Source organism: Salmo salar, chromosome ssa26 (assembly GCF_905237065.1).
Source record: "Salmo salar chromosome ssa26, Ssal_v3.1, whole genome shotgun sequence".
In the NCBI taxonomy this organism is placed as follows: Eukaryota; Metazoa; Chordata; class Actinopteri; order Salmoniformes; family Salmonidae; genus Salmo; species Salmo salar.
In genome coordinates this window covers 49,575,987-49,599,058 of record NC_059467.1, presented here as the reverse complement: position 1 = coordinate 49,599,058, position 23,072 = coordinate 49,575,987, and the positions used below count along the sequence as shown (strand labels likewise).

Sequence of the window (23,072 nt, the reverse complement as noted above, 5' to 3'; positions counted from 1 at the left end):
AAGCAATGGCTTTTTTTTGGCCACTCTTCCATAAAGCCCAGCTCTGTGGAGTGTACGGCTTAAAGTGTTCCTATGGACAGATACTCCAATCTCCGCTGTGGAGCTTCGCAGCTCCTTCAGGGTTATCTTTGGTCTCTTTGTTGCCTCTCTGATTAATGCCCTCCTTGCCTGGTCTGTGAGTTTTGGTGGGCGGCCCTCTCTTGGCAGGTTTGTTGTGGTGCCTATTCTTTCCATTTTTTTAATAATGGATTTAATGGTGCTCCGTGGGATGTTCAAAATGTCTGATATTTTTTTATGACCCAACCCTGATCTGTACTTCTCCACAACTTTGTCCCTTGACCTGTTTGGAGTGCTCCTTGGTCTTCATGGTGCCGCTTGATTGGTGGTGCCCCTTGCTTAGTGGTGTTGCAGACTCTGGGGCCTTTCAGAACAGAGATCATGTGACAGATCATGTGACACTTAGATTGCACACAGGTGGACTTTATTTAACTAATTATGTGACTTCTGAAGGTAATTGGTTTCACCAGATCTTATTTAGGGGCTTCATAGCAAAGGGAGGTGAATTCATATGCACGCACCACTTTTCCATAATTAAAAAGAAATACATTTTGAAAGTAATTTTTTGCATTTCTCTTCACCATTTTGGACTATTTTGTGTATGTCCATTATACGAAATCCAAATAAAAATCAATTTAAATTACAAGTTGTAATGCAACAAAATAGGAAAAAAGCCAAGGGGGGATGAATACTTTTGCAAGGTACTGTAGCTCATAGAGAGTACAGAGGTACTTTATTAGCCCAGCTCTTCACAGACTACACCTCTCTACTAGTTTTGTGGGTATCTCTATTAGTTCTGCCGATCTGTCAATCATCCAGTATTTCCTGTACCATTATTTAGGCAGGGGGAGGCCCTACGTTATGTTGCTTCAGGATTAAAGGTAGAGAATGGATGGAGAGACAACCCTGCACCATTTTTCTTGGGAGTCTTCCAGTCTGTGATTAGACCTGAAATAGGGTACAGCGGTAATAAAATAATTAAACCATTGAACACTGAGTAGACTGTTTACTATAATATAGATACCTAGATGAAAAACTGTCTACTGGCCTAAAGCTGTTATGTCTCGTCACAGAGCTCTGGGCAAGTACAGAATGGTCTTACAAACCATGCTTAAATACCTCCTGTTGCTTTCTGTTTTACCTTTTCATACTGCATAATGAGACCATCACCATCACCCTCTCCTCTCCTCTCCCTCTCCTCTCCCTCTCCTCTCCTCTCCTCTCCTCTCCTCTCCTCTCCTCTCCTCTCCTCTCCTCTCCTCTCCTCTCCTCTCCTCTCCTCTCCTCTCCTCTCCTCTCCTCTCCTCTCCTCTCCTCTCCCTCTCCCTCTCCCTCTCCCTCTCCCTCTCCCTCTCCCTCTCTTCTCCTTCTCCTCAGTAACAGTGGGTAACTCATCCTGGCTGATCCGTGTTGTTATTATTACAGCAGATTGTTCTTCCTGGCTGCAGCCAAGGTCCAAATGGCACCCTATTCCCTATATAGTGCACTACTTTAGACCAGAGCCCTATATAGGGAATAGGGTGGTATTTGGGACCCTAACATTCATCACTGCCTCCTCTCCTAAGATGGTGTTTTTATGGATCATGAACCATGTGTCCACCGCCTCTCTTCTCCCCCTGCAGAGACATGCTGGGCAGAGCTAATTCATCTAGCTTCTGATGTGGCTGTTACCCTGCTAGTCTATCTCCTGGGTGGTAGATCTGTTACCATGCTAGTCTATCTCCTGGGTGGTAGATCTGTTACCCTGCTAGTTTATCTCCTGGGTGGTAGATATAGCTGTTACCCTGCTAGTTTATCTCCTGGGTGGTAGATGTAGCTGTTACCCTGCTAGTCTATCTCCTGGGTGGTAGATGTAGCTGTTACCCTGCTAGTTTATCTCCTGGGTGGTAGATGTAGCTGTTACCCTGCTAGTTTATCTCCTGGGTGGTAGATATAGCTGTTACCCTGCTAGTTTATCTCCTGGGTGGTAGATGTGGCTGTTACCCTGCTAGTTTATCTCCTGGGTGGTAGATGTAGCTGTTACCCTGCTAGTTTATCTCCTGGGTGGTAGATGTAGCTGTTACCCTGCTAGTTTATCTCCTGGTTGGTAGATATAGCTGTTACCCTGCTAGTCTATCTCCTGGGTGGTAGATCTGTTACCCTGCTAGTCTATCTCCTGGGTGGTAGATGTAGCTGTTACCCTGCTAGTCTATCTCCTGGGTGGTAGATCTGTTACCCTGCTAGTTTATCTCCTGGGTGGTAGATGTAGCTGTTACCCTGCTAGTCTATCTCCTGGGTGGTAGATCTGTTACCCTGCTAGTCTATCTCCTGGGTGGTAGATGTAGCTGTTACCCTGCTAGTTTATCTCCTGGGTGGTAGATCTGTTACCCTGCTAGTTTATCTCCTGGGTGGTAGATGTGGCTGTTACCCTGCTAGTTTATCTCCTGGGTGGTAGATGTAGCTGTTACCCTGCTAGTCTATCTCCTGGGTGGTAGATCTGTTACCCTGCTAGTTTATCTCCTGGGTGGTAGATCTGTTACCCTGCTAGTTTATCTCCTGGGTGGTAGATGTGGCTGTTACCCTGCTAGTTTATCTCCTGGGTGGTAGATGTAGCTGTTACCCTGCTAGTCTATCTCCTGGGTGGTAGATCTGTTACCCTGCTAGTTTATCTCCTGGGTGGTAGATGTAGCTGTTACCCTGCTAGTCTATCTCCTGGGTGGTAGATCTGTTACCCTGCTAGTTTATCTCCTGGGTGGTAGATGTGGCTGTTACCCTGCTAGTCTATCTCCTGGGTGGTAGATGTGGCTGTTACCCTGCTAGTCTATCTCCTGGGTGGTAGATGTAGCTGTTACCCTGCTAGTTTATCTCCTGGGTGGTAGATGTAGCTGTTACCCTGCTAGTCTATCTCCTGGGTGGTAGATCTGTTACCCTGCTAGTTTATCTCCTGGGTGGTAGATGTGGCTGTTACCCTGCTAGTCTATCTCCTGGGTGGTAGATGTGGCTGTTACCCTGCTAGTCTATCTCCTGGGTGGTAGATGTGGCTGTTACCCTGCTAGTTTATCTCCTGGGTGGTAGATGTGGCTGTTACCCTGCTAGTCTATCTCCTGGGTGGTAGATATAGCTGTTACCCTGCTAGTTTATCTCCTGGGTGGTAGATGTAGCTGTTACCCTGCTAGTCTATCTCCTGGGTGGTAGATGTAGCTGTTACCCTGCTAGTTTATCTCCTGGGTGGTAGATGTAGCTGTTACCCTGCTAGTTTATCTCCTGGGTGGTAGATATAGCTGTTACCCTGCTAGTTTATCTCCTGGGTGGTAGATGTGGCTGTTACCCTGCTAGTTTATCTCCTGGGTGGTAGATGTAGCTGTTACCCTGCTAGTTTATCTCCTGGGTGGTAGATGTAGCTGTTACCCTGCTAGTTTATCTCCTGGTTGGTAGATATAGCTGTTACCCTGCTAGTCTATCTCCTGGGTGGTAGATCTGTTACCCTGCTAGTCTATCTCCTGGGTGGTAGATGTAGCTGTTACCCTGCTAGTCTATCTCCTGGGTGGTAGATCTGTTACCCTGCTAGTTTATCTCCTGGGTGGTAGATGTAGCTGTTACCCTGCTAGTCTATCTCCTGGGTGGTAGATCTGTTACCCTGCTAGTCTATCTCCTGGGTGGTAGATGTAGCTGTTACCCTGCTAGTTTATCTCCTGGGTGGTAGATCTGTTACCCTGCTAGTTTATCTCCTGGGTGGTAGATGTGGCTGTTACCCTGCTAGTTTATCTCCTGGGTGGTAGATGTAGCTGTTATCCTGCTAGTCTATCTCCTGGGTGGTAGATCTGTTACCCTGCTAGTTTATCTCCTGGGTGGTAGATCTGTTACCCTGCTAGTTTATCTCCTGGGTGGTAGATGTGGCTGTTACCCTGCTAGTTTATCTCCTGGGTGGTAGATGTAGCTGTTACCCTGCTAGTCTATCTCCTGGGTGGTAGATCTGTTACCCTGCTAGTTTATCTCCTGGGTGGTAGATGTAGCTGTTACCCTGCTAGTCTATCTCCTGGGTGGTAGATCTGTTACCCTGCTAGTTTATCTCCTGGGTGGTAGATGTGGCTGTTACCCTGCTAGTCTATCTCCTGGGTGGTAGATGTGGCTGTTACCCTGCTAGTCTATCTCCTGGGTGGTAGATGTAGCTGTTACCCTGCTAGTTTATCTCCTGGGTGGTAGATGTAGCTGTTACCCTGCTAGTCTATCTCCTGGGTGTTATTAAGTAGCAGATCATCACTAGTCTGTTTTCTGTGCTCTCTCCCTTGTTGCCTGGATATTCGTGTGTGTGTGTGTGTGTGTGTGTGTGTGTGTGTGTGTGTGTGTGTGTGTGTGTGTGTGTGTGTGTGTGTGTGTGTGTGTGTGTGTGTGTGTGTGTGTGTGTGTGTGTGTGTGTGTGTGTGTGTGTGTGTGTGTGTGTGTGTGTGTGTGTGTGTGTGTGTGTGTGTGTGCAGGACCAAGCGTTTGGGGAACTAGAGAAGAACAGTGACAAGCTGCTCCAGGGAACATCTTCGTCAGACAGCAGTCAGCCGGCCCATCTCCACGAGCTGCTCTGCTCCCTACAGAAACAACTGCTGGCATACTGCCACATCAACTGTGTTACAGAGGTACGCAGGGACACACACACACTGGGCATATATACACACACACACTGGGCATATATACACACACACACTGGGCATATATACACACACACACTGGGCATATATACACACACACACTGGGCATATATACACACACACACTGGGCATATATACACACACACACTGGCATATACACACACACACACTGGGCATGCATACACACACACACTGGCATATACACACACACACACTGGGCATGCATACACACACACACTGGCATATACACACACACACTGGGCATGCATACACACACACACACACACACACACACTGGCATATACACACACACACTGGGCATGCATACACATACACTGGGCATGCATACACACACACTGGCATATACACACACACACACTGGGCATGCATACACACACACTGGCATATACACACACACACTGGGCATGCATACACACACACTGGCATATACACACACACACTGGCATATACACACACACACTGGGCATGCATACACACACACTGGGCATGCATACACACACACTGGCCATGCATACACACACACTGGGCATGCATACACACACACTGGGCATACATACACACACACACTGGGCATGCATACACACACACTGGGCATGCATACACACACACTGGGCATGCATACACACACACTGGGCATACATACACACACACTGGGCATGCATACACACACACTGGGCATGCATACACACACTGGGCATGTATAGTTGAGAGAGCACACACCCATTTCCTCAGATATTTTATACTGTGACCGTCACAATTCCATTCACAGAGCGAGCTGAATCTTAACACAGCAGACCTTTATGCAACAGATTTGAGTTATTAATGAATGAATGATGGTTACCTGTTTATGATGGTCTCTATCATATGTTTGTGTTTACAACCCTAGTATTAATAATAGTTAGTTAGTAACATTGTTCTGGTCTATAATATCTCTACACCTCTAGTAGTAGTAATAGTTAGTAACATTGTCCTGGTCTATAATATCTCTACAACTCTAGCAGTAGTAATAGTTAGTAACATTGTCCTGGTGTTTAATATCTCCAGAACTCTAGCAGTGTGGCTCTGCTCCATAAGCACCTCCAGCTGTTGCTGCCCCACGCTACAGACATCTTCTCCCGCTCGGCCACCCTGCTCCAGGAGAGCTCCTGGAACGGCAGCATCAGAGAGAAACTACGAGGTTATTATGTCTACTACTGTATCACTGTCTGTCTGTCTGTCTGTCTGTCTGTCTGTCTGTCTGTCTGTCTGTCTGTCTGTCTGTCTGTCTGTCTGTCTGTCTGTCTGTCTGTCTGTCTGTCTGTCTGTCTGTCTGTCTGTCTGTCTGTCTGTCTGTCTGTGTCTCTCTCTCTCTGTCTGTCTGTGTCTCTCTCTCTCTGTCTGTCTGTCTGTGTCTCTCTCTCTCTGTCTGTCTGTCTGTCTGTGTCTCTCTCTCTCTGTCTGTCTGTCTGTCTGTGTCTCTCTCTCTGTCTGTCTGTCTGTGTCTCTCTCTCTCTGTCTGTCTGTGTCTCTCTCTCTCTCTCTCTCTCTCTCTCTCTCTCTCCCCTTCTCTCTCTCTCTTTCTCTCCCTCTTTCGCTCTCTCCCTCTTTCGCTCTCTCCCTCTTTCGCTCTCTCCCTCTTTTGCTCTCTCCCTCTTTTGCTCTCTCCCTCTTTCGCTCTCTCCCTCTTTCGCTCTCTCCCTCTTTCGCTCTCTCCCTCTCTCTCCTCTCCCTCTCTCTCTCTCCCTCTCTCTCACCTTCTCCCTCTCTCTCTCTTTCTCTCTCTCCCTCTCTAAATAATGAAGTTATCAAATAAAACAAATATAAAGTAAAATGAATAACTGATGGTTAATAAGAGATAAAGTAGTAATGGACAGTCACTACCATCATGGGGCTTGTATTAATTATGTTATTCTGTTGTTACAGCATTCCACATATTGCATAGTGCATTTCATGTTAAGAAAAATAAAAAATAGTCAAAACCAAAATCGTGATTATTTTTTAATAATCGGACCGAAACCGAACTGACCTCAAAAGTACTAATCGCTCAGCACTAATGTCATCCCAGCAGGGATCCAATTTTACCCCTTCTAATATCAACCCAGCAGGGATCCAATTTCACCCCTTCTAATATCAACCCAGCAGGGATCCAATTTTACCCCTTCTAATATCAACCCAGCAGGGATCCAATTTCACCCCTTCTAATATCAACCCAGCAGGGAACCAATTTCACCCCTTCTAATATCAACCCAGCGGGGATCCAATTTCACCCCTTCTCCTCTCTTTCTGCCTCTTTTATATTCTTCCCTCTTTCTATCTATCTCTCACTCTCAAACACACAGGCATTGTTGAATCAGAGATGTTTTCATTTCACTGCCATGAAGAAATGCCTCACTCTGTCTGTCTCTGTTGTAGATGTGATGTACATGTCAGTTCCTGGTTTATTATCTCTCTGTCTGTCTCTGTTCTGGATGTGATTTACATGTCAGTTCCTGGTTTATTATCTCTCTGTCTGTCTCTGTTCTGGATGTGATGTACATGTCAGTTCCTGGTTTATTATCTCTCTGTCTGTCTCTGTTCTGGATGTGATGTACATGTCAGTTCCTGGTTTATTATCTCTCTCTCTGTCTCTGTTGTAGATGTGATCTACGTGTCAGCAGCAGGCAGTATGCTGTGTCAGATCGTCAACAGTCTACTACTACTACCAGTGTCTGTAGCCAGACCTCTGCTGAGCTACCTGCTAGACCTGCTTCCTCCTCTAGACTGTCTCAACAGACTGCTGCCTGCTGCCACACCGCTGGAGGACCAGGAGCTGCAGTGGCCTCTACATGGTGAGGAGATAGAGATAGAGCTGTAGTGACCTCTACATGGTGAGGAGATAGAGCTGTAGTGGTCTCTACATGGTGAGGAGATAGAGATAGAGCTGTAGTGACCTCTACATGGTGAGGAGATAGAGAGAGAGCTGTAGTGGCCTCTACATTGTGAGGAGATAGAGCTGTAGTGGCCTCTACATGGAGAGGAGATAGAGCTGTAGTGTCCTCTACATGGTGAGGAGATAGAGATAGAGCTGTAGTGTCCTCTATATGGTGAGGAGATAGAGATAGAACTGTAGTGGCCTCTACATGGTGAGGAGATAGAGATAGAGCTGTAGTGTCCTCTACATGGTGAGGAGATAGAGATAGAGCTGTAGTGGTATCTACATGGTGAGGAGATAGAGCTGTAGTGACCTCTACATGGTGAGGAGATAGAGATAGAGCTGTAGTTGCCTCTACATGGTGGGGAGATAGAGATAGAGCTGTAGTGTCCTCTACATGGTGAGGAGATAGAGATAGAGCTGTAGTGTCCTCTACATGGTGAGGAGATAGAGCTGTAGTGACCTCTACATGGTGAGGAGATAGAGCTGTAGTGGCCTCTACATGGTGAGGAGATAGAGATAGAGCTGTAGTGGTATCTACATGGTGAGGAGATAGAGATAGAGCTGTAGTGACCTCTACATGGTGAGGAGATAGAGATAGAGCTGTAGTGACCTCTACATGGTGAGGAGATAGAGATAGAGCTGTAGTAGTCTCTACATGGTGAGGAGATAGAGATAGAGCTGTAGTGACCTCTACATGGAGAGGAGATAGAGATAGAGCTGTAGTGACCTCTACATGGAGAGGAGATATAGCTGTAGTGGCCTCTACATGGTGAGGAGATAGAGCTGTAGTGACCTCTACATGGTGAGGAGATAGAGATAAAGCTGTAGTGCCTCTACATGGGGAGATAGAGCTGTAGTGGCCTCTACATGGTGAGGAGATAGAGCTGTAGTGACCTCTACATGGTGAGGAGATAGAGATAGAGCTGTAGTGGTCTCTACATGGTGAGGAGATAGAGCTGTAGTGACCTATACATGGTGAGGAGATAGAGATAGAGCTGTAGTGGTCTCTACATGGTGAGGAGATAGAGCTGTAGTGACCTCTACATGGTGAGGAGATAGAGATAGAGCTGTAGTGACCTCTACATGGTGAGGAGATAGAGCTGTAGTGACCTCTACATGGTGAGGAGATAGAGGTAGAGCTGTAGTGACCTCTACATGGTGAGGAGATAGAGATAGAGCTGTAGTGACCTCTACATGGTGAGGAGATAGAGATAGAGCTGTAGTGACCTCTACATGGTGAGGAGATAGAGCTGTAGTGATCTCTACATGGTGAGGAGATAGAGATAGAGCTGTAGTGACCTCTACATGGTGAGGAGAGATAGAGCTGTAGTGACCTCTACATGGTGAGGAGATAGAGATAGAGCTGTAGTGACCTCTACATGGTGAGGAGATAGAGATAGAGCTGTAGTGACCTCTACATGGTGAGGAGATAGAGCTGTAGTGACCTCTACATGGTGAGGAGATAGAGATAGAGCTGTAGTGGTCTCTACATGGTGAGGAGATAGAGCTGTAGTGATCTCTACATGGTGAGGAGATAGAGATAGAGCTGTAGTGACCTCTACATGGTGAGGAGATAGAGATAGAGCTGTAGTGACCTCTACATGGTGAGGAGATAGAGATGTAGTGATCTCTACATGGTGAGGAGATAGAGATAGAGCTGTAGTGACCTCTACATGGTGAGGAGATAGAGATAGAGCTGTAGTGACCTCTACATGGTGAGGAGATAGAGATAGAGCTGTAGTGACCTCTACATGGTGAGGAGATAGAGATAGAGCTGTAGTGACCTCTACATGGTGAGGAGATAGAGCTGTAGTGACCTCTACATGGTGAGGAGATAGAGCTGTAGTGACCTCTACATGGTGAGGAGATAGAGCTGTAGTGACCTCTACATGGTGAGGAGATAGAGCTGTAGTGACCTCTACATGGTGAGGAGATAGAGATAGAGCTGTAGTGACCTCTACATGGTGAGGAGATAGAGATAGAGCTGTAGTGGTCTCTACATGGTGAGGAGATAGAGCTGTAGTGATCTCTACATGGTGAGGAGATAGAGATAGAGCTGTAGTGACCTCTACATGGTGAGGAGATAGAGATAGAGCTGTAGTGACCTCTACATGGTGAGGAGATAGAGATAGAGCTGTAGTGACCTCTACATGGTGAGGAGATAGAGCTGTAGTGATCTCTACATGGTGAGGGGATAGAGATAGAGCTGTAGTGACCTCTACATGGTGAGGAGATAGAGATAGAGCTGTAGTGATCTCTACATGGTGAGGAGATAGAGATAGAGCTGTAGTGACCTCTACATGGTGAGGAGATAGAGATAGAGCTGTAGTGACCTCTACATGGTGAGGAGATAGAGATAGAGCTGTAGTGGCCTCTACATGGTGAGGAGATAGAGCTGTAGTGACCTCTACATGGTGAGGAGATAGAGGTAGAGCTGTAGTGACCTCTACATGGTGAGGAGATAGAGATAGAGCTGTAGTGACCTCTACATGGTGAGGAGATCGAGCTGTAGTGATCTCTACATGGTGAGGAGATAGAGATAGAGCTGTAGTGGCCTCTACATGGTGAGGAGATAGAGCTGTAGTGACCTCTACATGGTGAGGAGATAGAGCTGTAGTGACCTCTACATGGTGAGGACATAGAGCTGTAGTGACCTCTACATGGTGAGGAGATAGAGCTGTAGTGGCCTTTACATGGTGAGGAGATAGAGCTGTAGTGACTTCTACATGGTGAAGAGATAGAGCTGTAGTGGTCTCTACATAGTGAGGAGATAGAGCTGTAGTGACCTCTACATGGTGAGGAGATAGAGATAGAGCTGTAGTGGCCTCTACATGGTGAAGAGATAGAGCTGTAGTGACCTCTACATGGTGAAGAGATAGAGATAGAGCTGTAGTGACCTCTACATGGTGAGGAGATAGAGATAGAGCTGTAGTGGTCTCTACATGGTGAGGAGATGGAGCTGTAGTGGCCTCTACATGGTGAGGAGATAGAGCTGTAGTGATCTCTACATGGTGAGGAGATAGAGATAGAGCTGTAGTGGTCTCTACATGGGGAGATAGAGCTGTAGTGGCCTCTACATGGTGAGGAGATAGAGATAGAGCTGTAGTGGCCTCTACATGGTGAAGAGATAGAGCTGTAGTGGTCTCTACATAGTGAGGAGATAGAGCTGTAGTGACCTCTACATGGTGAGGAGATAGAGATAGAGCTGTAGTGGCCTCTACATGGTGAAGAGATAGAGCTGTAGTGACCTCTACATGGTGAAGAGATAGAGATAGAGCTGTAGTGACCTCTACATGGTGAGGAGATAGAGATAGAGCTGTAGTGGTCTCTACATGGTGAGGAGATGGAGCTGTAGTGGCCTCTACATGGTGAGGAGATAGAGCTGTAGTGATCTCTACATGGTGAGGAGATAGAGATAGAGCTGTAGTGGTCTCTACATGGGGAGATAGAGCTGTAGTGGCCTCTACATGGTGAGGAGATAGAGCTGTAGTGGCCTCTACATGGTGTGGAGATAGAGCTGTAGTGGTCTCTACATGGTGAGGAGATAGAGCTGTAGTGATCTCTACATGGTGAGGAGATAGAGATAGAGCTGTAGTGACCTCTACATGGTGAGGAGATAGAGATAGAGCTGTAGTGACCTCTACATGGTGAGGAGATAGAGATAGAGCTGTAGTGACCTCTACATGGTGAGGAGATAGAGATAGAGCTGTAGTGACCTCTACATGGTGAGGAGATAGAGCTGTAGTGATCTCTACATGGTGAGGAGATAAGAGGTAGAGCTGTAGTGACCTCTACATGGTGAGGAGATAGAGATAGAGCTGTAGTGACCTCTACATGGTGAGGAGATCGAGCTGTAGTGATCTCTACATGGTGAGGAGATAGAGATAGAGCTGTAGTGGCCTCTACATGGTGAGGAGATAGAGCTGTAGTGACCTCTACATGGTGAGGAGATAGAGCTGTAGTGACCTCTACATGGTGAGGACATAGAGCTGTAGTGACCTCTACATGGTGAGGAGATAGAGCTGTAGTGGCCTTTACATGGTGAGGAGATAGAGCTGTAGTGACCTCTACATGGTGAAGAGATAGAGCTGTAGTGATCTCTACATGGTGAAGAGATAGAGATAGAGCTGTAGTGGTCTCTACATGGTGAGGAGATAGAGATAGAGCTGTAGTGGTCTCTACATGGTGAGGAGATAGAGCTGTAGTGACCTCTACATGGTGAGGAGATAGAGCTGTAGTGGTCTCTACATGGTGAGGAGATAGAGCTGTAGTGACCTCTACATGGTGAGGAGATAGAGCTGTAGTGGTCTCTACATGGTGAGGAGATAGAGCTGTAGTGACCTCTACATGGTGAGTAGATAGAGCTGTAGTGACCTCTACATGGTGAGGAGATAGAGCTGTAGTGACCTCTACATGGTGAGAGGATAGAGATAGAGCTATAGTGAACTCTACATGGTGAGGGGATAGAGATAGAGCTGTAGTTGCCTCTACATGGTGGGGAGATAGAGATAGAGCTGTAGTGTCCTCTACATGGTGAGGAGATAGAGATAGAGCTGTAGTTGCCTCTACATGGTGGGGAGATAGAGATAGAGCTGTAGTGTCCTCTACATGGTGAGGAGATAGAGATAGAGCTGTAGTGTCCTCTACATGGTGAGGAGATAGAGCTGTAGTGACCTCTACATGGTGAGGAGATAGAGCTGTAGTGGCCTCTACATGGTGAGGAGATAGAGATAGAGCTGTAGTGGTATCTACATGGTGAGGAGATAGAGATAGAGCTGTAGTGACCTCTACATGGTGAGGAGATAGAGATAGAGCTGTAGTGACCTCTACATGGTGAGGAGATAGAGATAGAGCTGTAGTAGTCTCTACATGGTGAGGAGATAGAGATAGAGCTGTAGTGACCTCTACATGGAGAGGAGATAGAGATAGAGCTGTAGTGATCTCTACATGGAGAGGAGATATAGCTGTAGTGGCCTCTACATGGTGAGGAGATAGAGCTGTAGTGACCTCTACATGGTGAGGAGATAGAGATAAAGCTGTAGTGGTCTCTACATGGGGAGATAGAGCTGTAGTGGCCTCTACATGGTGAGGAGATAGAGCTGTAGTGACCTCTACATGGTGAGGAGATAGAGATAGAGCTGTAGTGACCTCTACATGGTGAGGAGATAGAGATAGAGCTGTAGTGACCTCTACATGGTGAGGAGATAGAGCTGTAGTGACCTCTACATGGTGAGGAGATAGAGCTGTAGTGACCTCTACATGGTGAGGAGATAGAGCTGTAGTGACCTCTACATGGTGAGGAGATAGAGCTGTAGTGACCTCTACATGGTGAGGAGATAGAGATAGAGCTGTAGTGACCTCTACATGGTGAGGAGATAGAGATAGAGCTGTAGTGGTCTCTACATGGTGAGGAGATAGAGCTGTAGTGATCTCTACATGGTGAGGAGATAGAGATAGAGCTGTAGTGACCTCTACATGGTGAGGAGATAGAGATAGAGCTGTAGTGACCTCTACATGGTGAGGAGATAGAGATAGAGCTGTAGTGACCTCTACATGGTGAGGAGATAGAGCTGTAGTGATCTCTACATGGTGAGGGGATAGAGATAGAGCTGTAGTGACCTCTACATGGTGAGGAGATAGAGATAGAGCTGTAGTGATCTCTACATGGTGAGGAGATAGAGATAGAGCTGTAGTGACCTCTACATGGTGAGGAGATAGAGATAGAGCTGTAGTGACCTCTACATGGTGAGGAGATAGAGATAGAGCTGTAGTGGCCTCTACATGGTGAGGAGATAGAGCTGTAGTGACCTCTACATGGTGAGGAGATAGAGGTAGAGCTGTAGTGACCTCTACATGGTGAGGAGATAGAGATAGAGCTGTAGTGACCTCTACATGGTGAGGAGATCGAGCTGTAGTGATCTCTACATGGTGAGGAGATAGAGATAGAGCTGTAGTGGCCTCTACATGGTGAGGAGATAGAGCTGTAGTGACCTCTACATGGTGAGGAGATAGAGCTGTAGTGACCTCTACATGGTGAGGACATAGAGCTGTAGTGACCTCTACATGGTGAGGAGATAGAGCTGTAGTGGCCTTTACATGGTGAGGAGATAGAGCTGTAGTGACTTCTACATGGTGAAGAGATAGAGCTGTAGTGGTCTCTACATAGTGAGGAGATAGAGCTGTAGTGACCTCTACATGGTGAGGAGATAGAGATAGAGCTGTAGTGGCCTCTACATGGTGAAGAGATAGAGCTGTAGTGACCTCTACATGGTGAAGAGATAGAGATAGAGCTGTAGTGACCTCTACATGGTGAGGAGATAGAGATAGAGCTGTAGTGGTCTCTACATGGTGAGGAGATGGAGCTGTAGTGGCCTCTACATGGTGAGGAGATAGAGCTGTAGTGATCTCTACATGGTGAGGAGATAGAGATAGAGCTGTAGTGGTCTCTACATGGGGAGATAGAGCTGTAGTGGCCTCTACATGGTGAGGAGATAGAGATAGAGCTGTAGTGGCCTCTACATGGTGAAGAGATAGAGCTGTAGTGGTCTCTACATAGTGAGGAGATAGAGCTGTAGTGACCTCTACATGGTGAGGAGATAGAGATAGAGCTGTAGTGGCCTCTACATGGTGAAGAGATAGAGCTGTAGTGACCTCTACATGGTGAAGAGATAGAGATAGAGCTGTAGTGACCTCTACATGGTGAGGAGATAGAGATAGAGCTGTAGTGGTCTCTACATGGTGAGGAGATGGAGCTGTAGTGGCCTCTACATGGTGAGGAGATAGAGCTGTAGTGATCTCTACATGGTGAGGAGATAGAGATAGAGCTGTAGTGGTCTCTACATGGGGAGATAGAGCTGTAGTGGCCTCTACATGGTGAGGAGATAGAGCTGTAGTGGCCTCTACATGGTGTGGAGATAGAGCTGTAGTGGTCTCTACATGGTGAGGAGATAGAGCTGTAGTGATCTCTACATGGTGAGGAGATAGAGATAGAGCTGTAGTGACCTCTACATGGTGAGGAGATAGAGATAGAGCTGTAGTGACCTCTACATGGTGAGGAGATAGAGATAGAGCTGTAGTGACCTCTACATGGTGAGGAGATAGAGATAGAGCTGTAGTGACCTCTACATGGTGAGGAGATAGAGCTGTAGTGATCTCTACATGGTGAGGAGATAAGAGGTAGAGCTGTAGTGACCTCTACATGGTGAGGAGATAGAGATAGAGCTGTAGTGACCTCTACATGGTGAGGAGATCGAGCTGTAGTGATCTCTACATGGTGAGGAGATAGAGATAGAGCTGTAGTGGCCTCTACATGGTGAGGAGATAGAGCTGTAGTGACCTCTACATGGTGAGGAGATAGAGCTGTAGTGACCTCTACATGGTGAGGACATAGAGCTGTAGTGACCTCTACATGGTGAGGAGATAGAGCTGTAGTGGCCTTTACATGGTGAGGAGATAGAGCTGTAGTGACCTCTACATGGTGAAGAGATAGAGCTGTAGTGATCTCTACATGGTGAAGAGATAGAGATAGAGCTGTAGTGGTCTCTACATGGTGAGGAGATAGAGATAGAGCTGTAGTGGTCTCTACATGGTGAGGAGATAGAGCTGTAGTGACCTCTACATGGTGAGGAGATAGAGCTGTAGTGGTCTCTACATGGTGAGGAGATAGAGCTGTAGTGACCTCTACATGGTGAGGAGATAGAGCTGTAGTGGTCTCTACATGGTGAGGAGATAGAGCTGTAGTGACCTCTACATGGTGAGTAGATAGAGCTGTAGTGACCTCTACATGGTGAGGAGATAGAGCTGTAGTGACCTCTACATGGTGAGAGGATAGAGATAGAGCTATAGTGAACTCTACATGGTGAGGGGATAGAGATAGAGCTGTAGTTGCCTCTACATGGTGGGGAGATAGAGATAGAGCTGTAGTGTCCTCTACATGGTGAGGAGATAGAGATAGAGCTGTAGTTGCCTCTACATGGTGGGGAGATAGAGATAGAGCTGTAGTGTCCTCTACATGGTGAGGAGATAGAGATAGAGCTGTAGTGTCCTCTACATGGTGAGGAGATAGAGCTGTAGTGACCTCTACATGGTGAGGAGATAGAGCTGTAGTGGCCTCTACATGGTGAGGAGATAGAGATAGAGCTGTAGTGGTATCTACATGGTGAGGAGATAGAGATAGAGCTGTAGTGACCTCTACATGGTGAGGAGATAGAGATAGAGCTGTAGTGACCTCTACATGGTGAGGAGATAGAGATAGAGCTGTAGTAGTCTCTACATGGTGAGGAGATAGAGATAGAGCTGTAGTGACCTCTACATGGAGAGGAGATAGAGATAGAGCTGTAGTGATCTCTACATGGAGAGGAGATATAGCTGTAGTGGCCTCTACATGGTGAGGAGATAGAGCTGTAGTGACCTCTACATGGTGAGGAGATAGAGATAAAGCTGTAGTGGTCTCTACATGGGGAGATAGAGCTGTAGTGGCCTCTACATGGTGAGGAGATAGAGCTGTAGTGACCTCTACATGGTGAGGAGATAGAGATAGAGCTGTAGTGGTCTCTACATGGTGAGGAGATAGAGCTGTAGTGACCTATACATGGTGAGGAGATAGAGATAGAGCTGTAGTGGTCTCTACATGGTGAGGAGATAGAGCTGTAGTGACCTCTACATGGTGAGGAGATAGAGATAGAGCTGTAGTGACCTCTACATGGTGAGGAGATAGAGCTGTAGTGACCTCTACATGGTGAGGAGATAGAGGTAGAGCTGTAGTGACCTCTACATGGTGAGGAGATAGAGATAGAGCTGTAGTGACCTCTACATGGTGAGGAGATAGAGATAGAGCTGTAGTGACCTCTACATGGTGAGGAGATAGAGCTGTAGTGACCTCTACATGGTGAGGAGATAGAGATAGAGCTGTAGTGACCTCTACATGGTGAGGAGATAGAGATAGAGCTGTAGTGGTCTCTACATGGTGAGGAGATAGAGCTGTAGTGATCTCTACATGGTGAGGAGATAGAGATAGAGCTGTAGTGACCTCTACATGGTGAGGAGATAGAGATAGAGCTGTAGTGACCTCTACATGGTGAGGAGATAGAGATAGAGCTGTAGTGACCTCTACATGGTGAGGAGATAGAGCTGTAGTGATCTCTACATGGTGAGGGGATAGAGATAGAGCTGTAGTGACCTCTACATGGTGAGGAGATAGAGATAGAGCTGTAGTGATCTCTACATGGTGAGGAGATAGAGATAGAGCTGTAGTGACCTCTACATGGTGAGGAGATAGAGATAGAGCTGTAGTGACCTCTACATGGTGAGGAGATAGAGATAGAGCTGTAGTGGCCTCTACATGGTGAGGAGATAGAGGTGTAGTGACCTCTACATGGTGAGGAGATAGAGGTAGAGCTGTAGTGACCTCTACATGGTGAGGAGATAGAGATAGAGCTGTAGTGACCTCTGAAAGGTGAGGAGATAGAGATAGAGCTGTAGTGACCTCTACATGGTGAGGAGATAGAGATAGAGCTGTAGTGACCTCTACATGGTGAGGAGATAGAGCTGTAGTGACCTCTACATGGTGAGGAGATAGAGCTGTAGTGACCTCTACATGGTGAGGAGATAGAGCTGTAGTGACCTCTACATGGTGAGGAGATAGAGCTGTAGTGACCTCTACATGGTGAGGAGATAGAGATAGAGCTGTAGTGACCTCTACATGGTGAGGAGATAGAGATAGAGCTGTAGTGGTCTCTACATGGTGAGGAGATAGAGCTGTAGTGATCTCTACATGGTGAGGAGATAGAGATAGAGCTGTAGTGACCTCTACATGGTGAGGAGATAGAGATAGAGCTGTAGTGACCTCTACATGGTGAGGAGATAGAGATAGAGCTGTAGTGACCTCTACATGGTGAGGAGATAGAGCTGTAGTGATCTCTACATGGTGAGGGGATAGAGATAGAGCTGTAGTGACCTCTACATGGTGAGGAGATAGAGATAGAGCTGTAGTGATCTCTACATGGTGAGGAGATAGAGATAGAGCTGTAGTGACCTCTACATGGTGAGGAGATAGAGATAGAGCTGTAGTGACCTCTACATGGTGAGGAGATAGAGATAGAGCTGTAGTGGCCTCTACATGGTGAGGAGATAGAGCTGTAGTGACCTCTACATGGTGAGGAGATAGAGGTAGAGCTGTAGTGACCTCTACATGGTGAGGAGATAGAGATAGAGCTGTAGTGACCTCTACATGGTGAGGAGATCGAGCTGTAGTGATCTCTACATGGTGAGGAGATAGAGATAGAGCTGTAGTGGCCTCTACATGGTGAGGAGATAGAGCTGTAGTGACCTCTACATGGTGAGGAGATAGAGCTGTAGTGACCTCTACATGGTGAGGACATAGAGCTGTAGTGACCTCTACATGGTGAGGAGATAGAGCTGTAGTGGCCTTTACATGGTGAGGAGATAGAGCTGTAGTGACTTCTACATGGTGAAGAGATAGAGCTGTAGTGGTCTCTACATAGTGAGGAGATAGAGCTGTAGTGACCTCTACATGGTGAGGAGATAGAGATAGAGCTGTAGTGGCCTCTACATGGTGAAGAGATAGAGCTGTAGTGACCTCTACATGGTGAAGAGATAGAGATAGAGCTGTAGTGACCTCTACATGGTGAGGAGATAGAGATAGAGCTGTAGTGGTCTCTACATGGTGAGGAGATGGAGCTGTAGTGGCCTCTACATGGTGAGGAGATAGAGCTGTAGTGATCTCTACATGGTGAGGAGATAAGAGGTAGAGCTGTAGTGACCTCTACATGGTGAGGAGATAGAGATAGAGCTGTAGTGACCTCTAAATGGTGAGGAGATCGAGCTGTAGTGATCTCTACATGGTGAGGAGATAGAGATAGAGCTGTAGTGGCCTCTACATGGTGAGGAGATAGAGCTGTAGTGACCTCTACATGGTGAGGAGATAGAGCTGTAGTGACCTCTACATGGTGAGGACATAGAGCTGTAGTGACCTCTACATGGTGAGGAGATAGAGCTGTAGTGGCCTTTACATGGTGAGGAGATAGAGCTGTAGTGACCTCTACATGGTGAAGAGATAGAGCTGTAGTGATCTCTACATGGTGAAGAGATAGAGATAGAGCTGTAGTGGTCTCTACATGGTGAGGAGATAGAGATAGAGCTGTAGTGGTCTCTACATGGTGAGGAGATAGAGCTGTAGTGACCTCTACATGGTGAGGAGATAGAGCTGTAGTGGTCTCTACATGGTGAGGAGATAGAGCTGTAGTGACCTCTACATGGTGAGGAGATAGAGCTGTAGTGGTCTCTACATGGTGAGGAGATAGAGCTGTAGTGACCTCTACATGGTGAGTAGATAGAGCTGTAGTGACCTCTACATGGTGAGGAGATAGAGCTGTAGTGACCTCTACATGGTGAGAGGATAGAGATAGAGCTATAGTGAACTCTACATGGTGAGGGGATAGAGATAGAGCTGTAGTTGCCTCTACATGGTGGGGAGATAGAGATAGAGCTGTAGTGTCCTCTACATGGTGAGGAGATAGAGATAGAGCTGTAGTTGCCTCTACATGGTGGGGAGATAGAGATAGAGCTGTAGTGTCCTCTACATGGTGAGGAGATAGAGATAGAGCTGTAGTGTCCTCTACATGGTGAGGAGATAGAGCTGTAGTGACCTCTACATGGTGAGGAGATAGAGCTGTAGTGGCCTCTACATGGTGAGGAGATAGAGATAGAGCTGTAGTGGTATCTACATGGTGAGGAGATAGAGATAGAGCTGTAGTGACCTCTACATGGTGAGGAGATAGAGATAGAGCTGTAGTGACCTCTACATGGTGAGGAGATAGAGATAGAGCTGTAGTAGTCTCTACATGGTGAGGAGATAGAGATAGAGCTGTAGTGACCTCTACATGGAGAGGAGATAGAGATAGAGCTGTAGTGACCTCTACATGGAGAGGAGATATAGCTGTAGTGGCCTCTACATGGTGAGGAGATAGAGCTGTAGTGACCTCTACATGGTGAGGAGATAGAGATAAAGCTGTAGTGGTCTCTACATGGGGAGATAGAGCTGTAGTGGCCTCTACATGGTGAGGAGATAGAGCTGTAGTGACCTCTACATGGTGAGGAGATAGAGATAGAGCTGTAGTGGTCTCTACATGGTGAGGAGATAGAGCTGTAGTGACCTATACATGGTGAGGAGATAGAGATAGAGCTGTAGTGGTCTCTACATGGTGAGGAGATAGAGCTGTAGTGACCTCTACATGGTGAGGAGATAGAGATAGAGCTGTAGTGACCTCTACATGGTGAGGAGATAGAGCTGTAGTGATCTCTACATGGTGAGGAGATAGAGATAGAGCTGTAGTGACCTCTACATGGTGAGGAGAGATAGAGCTGTAGTGACCTCTACATGGTGAGGAGATAGAGATAGAGCTGTAGTGACCTCTACATGGTGAGGAGATAGAGCTGTAGTGACCTCTACATGGTGAGGAGATAGAGATAGAGCTGTAGTGGTCTCTACATGGTGAGGAGATAGAGCTGTAGTGATCTCTACATGGTGAGGAGATAGAGATAGAGCTGTAGTGACCTCTACATGGTGAGGAGATAGAGATAGAGCTGTAGTGACCTCTACATGGTGAGGAGATAGAGATAGAGCTGTAGTGACCTCTACATGGTGAGGAGATAGAGATGTAGTGATCTCTACATGGTGAGGAGATAGAGATAGAGCTGTAGTGACCTCTACATGGTGAGGAGATAGAGATAGAGCTGTAGTGACCTCTACATGGTGAGGAGATAGAGATAGAGCTGTAGTGACCTCTACATGGTGAGGAGATAGAGATAGAGCTGTAGTGACCTCTACATGGTGAGGAGATAGAGCTGTAGTGACCTCTACATGGTGAGGAGATAGAGCTGTAGTGACCTCTACATGGTGAGGAGATAGAGCTGTAGTGACCTCTACATGGTGAGGAGATAGAGCTGTAGTGACCTCTACATGGTGAGGAGATAGAGCTGTAGTGACCTCTACATGGTGAGGAGATAGAGATAGAGCTGTAGTGGTCTCTACATGGTGAGGAGATAGAGCTGTATTGATCTCTACATGGTGAGGAGATAGAGATAGAGCTGTAGTGACCTCTACATGGTGAGGAGATAGAGATAGAGCTGTAGTGACCTCTACATGGTGAGGAGATAGAGATAGAGCTGTAGTGACCTCTACATGGTGAGGAGATAGAGCTGTAGTGATCTCTACATGGTGAGGGGATAGAGATAGAGCTGTAGTGACCTCTACATGGTGAGGAGATAGAGATAGAGCTGTAGTGACCTCTACATGGTGAGGAGATAGAGATAGAGCTGTAGTGACCTCTACATGGTGAGGAGATAGAGATAGAGCTGTAGTGACCTCTACATGGTGAGAGAGAGATAGAGCTGTAGTGACCTCTACATGGTGAGGGAGATAGAGCTGTAGTGACCTCTACATGATGAGGAGATAGAGCTGTAGTGACCTCTACATGGTGAGGAGATAGAGCTGTAGTGATCTCTACATGGTGAGGAGATAGAGATAGAGCTGTAGTGACCTCTACATGGTGAGGAGATAGAGATAGAGCTGTAGTGACCTCTACATGGTGAGGAGATAGAGATAGAGCTGTAGTGACCTCTACATGGTGAGGAGATAGAGCTGTAGTGATCTCTACATGGTGAGGGGATAGAGATAGAGCTGTAGTGATCTCTACATGGTGAGGGGATAGAGATAGAGCTGTAGTGACCTCTACATGGTGAGGAGATAGAGATAGAGCTGTAGTGACCTCTACATGGTGAGGAGATAGAGATAGAGCTGTAGTGACCTCTACATGGTGAGGAGATAGAGATAGAGCTGTAGTGGCCTCTACATGGTGAGGAGATAGAGCTGTAGTGACCTCTACATGGTGAGGAGATAGAGGTAGAGCTGTAGTGACCTCTACATGGTGAGGAGATAGAGATAGAGCTGTAGTGACCTCTACATGGTGAGGAGATCGAGCTGTAGTGATCTCTACATGGTGAGGAGATAGAGATAGAGCTGTAGTGGCCTCTACATGGTGAGGAGATAGAGCTGTAGTGACCTCTACATGGTGAGGAGATAGAGCTGTAGTGACCTCTACATGGTGAGGACATAGAGCTGTAGTGACCTCTACATGGTGAGGAGATAGAGCTGTAGTGGCCTTTACATGGTGAGGAGATAGAGCTGTAGTGACTTCTACATGGTGAAGAGATAGAGCTGTAGTGGTCTCTACATAGTGAGGAGATAGAGCTGTAGGGACCTCTACATGGTGAGGAGATAGAGATAGAGCTGTAGTGGCCTCTACATGGTGAAGAGATAGAGCTGTAGTGACCTCTACATGGTGAAGAGATAGAGATAGAGCTGTAGTGACCTCTACATGGTGAGGAGATAGAGATAGAGCTGTAGTGGTCTCTACATGGTGAGGAGATGGAGCTGTAGTGGCCTCTACATGGTGAGGAGATAGAGCTGTAGTGATCTCTACATGGTGAGGAGATAGAGATAGAGCTGTAGTGGTCTCTACATGGGGAGATAGAGCTGTAGTGGCCTCTACATGGTGAGGAGATAGAGATAGAGCTGTAGTGGCCTCTACATGGTGAAGAGATAGAGCTGTAGTGGTCTCTACATAGTGAGGAGATAGAGCTGTAGTGACCTCTACATGGTGAGGAGATAGAGATAGAGCTGTAGTGGCCTCTACATGGTGAAGAGATAGAGCTGTAGTGACCTCTACATGGTGAAGAGATAGAGATAGAGCTGTAGTGACCTCTACATGTTGAGGAGATAGAGATAGAGCTGTAGTGGTCTCTACATGGTGAGGAGATGGAGCTGTAGTGGCCTCTACATGGTGAGGAGATAGAGCTGTAGTGATCTCTACATGGTGAGGAGATAGAGATAGAGCTGTAGTGGTCTCTACATGGGGAGATAGAGCTGTAGTGGCCTCTACATGGTGAGGAGATAGAGCTGTAGTGGCCTCTACATGGTGTGGAGATAGAGCTGTAGTGGTCTCTACATGGTGAGGAGATAGAGCTGTAGTGATCTCTACATGGTGAGGAGATAGAGATAGAGCTGTAGTGACCTCTACATGGTGAGGAGATAGAGATAGAGCTGTAGTGACCTCTACATGGTGAGGAGATAGAGATAGAGCTGTAGTGACCTCTACATGGTGAGGAGATAGAGATAGAGCTGTAGTGACCTCTACATGGTGAGGAGATAGAGCTGTAGTGATCTCTACATGGTGAGGAGATAGAGGTAGAGCTGTAGTGACCTCTACATGGTGAGGAGATAGAGATAGAGCTGTAGTGACCTCTACATGGTGAGGAGATCGAGCTGTAGTGATCTCTACATGGTGAGGAGATAGAGATAGAGCTGTAGTGGCCTCTACATGGTGAGGAGATAGAGCTGTAGTGACCTCTACATGGTGAGGAGATAGAGCTGTAGTGACCTCTACATGGTGAGGACATAGAGC

At 46.9% G+C, this 23,072-nt stretch overlaps 1 protein-coding gene across 16 annotated transcripts in view; it reads left to right on the top strand.

Moving 5' to 3' along the window:
* LOC106595038 (probable E3 ubiquitin-protein ligase HERC1) overlaps positions 1-23,072 on the top strand; it is a 290,635-nt gene that overhangs the window by 46,776 nt on the left and 220,787 nt on the right. For all 16 annotated transcript variants that reach the window (XM_045708500.1, XM_045708507.1, XM_045708508.1 and 13 more), the window contains exons 16-18: positions 4,512-4,664; positions 5,742-5,874; positions 7,313-7,504. In XM_045708500.1, the coding sequence (XP_045564456.1) occupies positions 4,512-4,664; positions 5,742-5,874; positions 7,313-7,504 (478 nt within the window). The remainder of the gene's footprint in view (positions 1-4,511; positions 4,665-5,741; positions 5,875-7,312; positions 7,505-23,072) is intronic.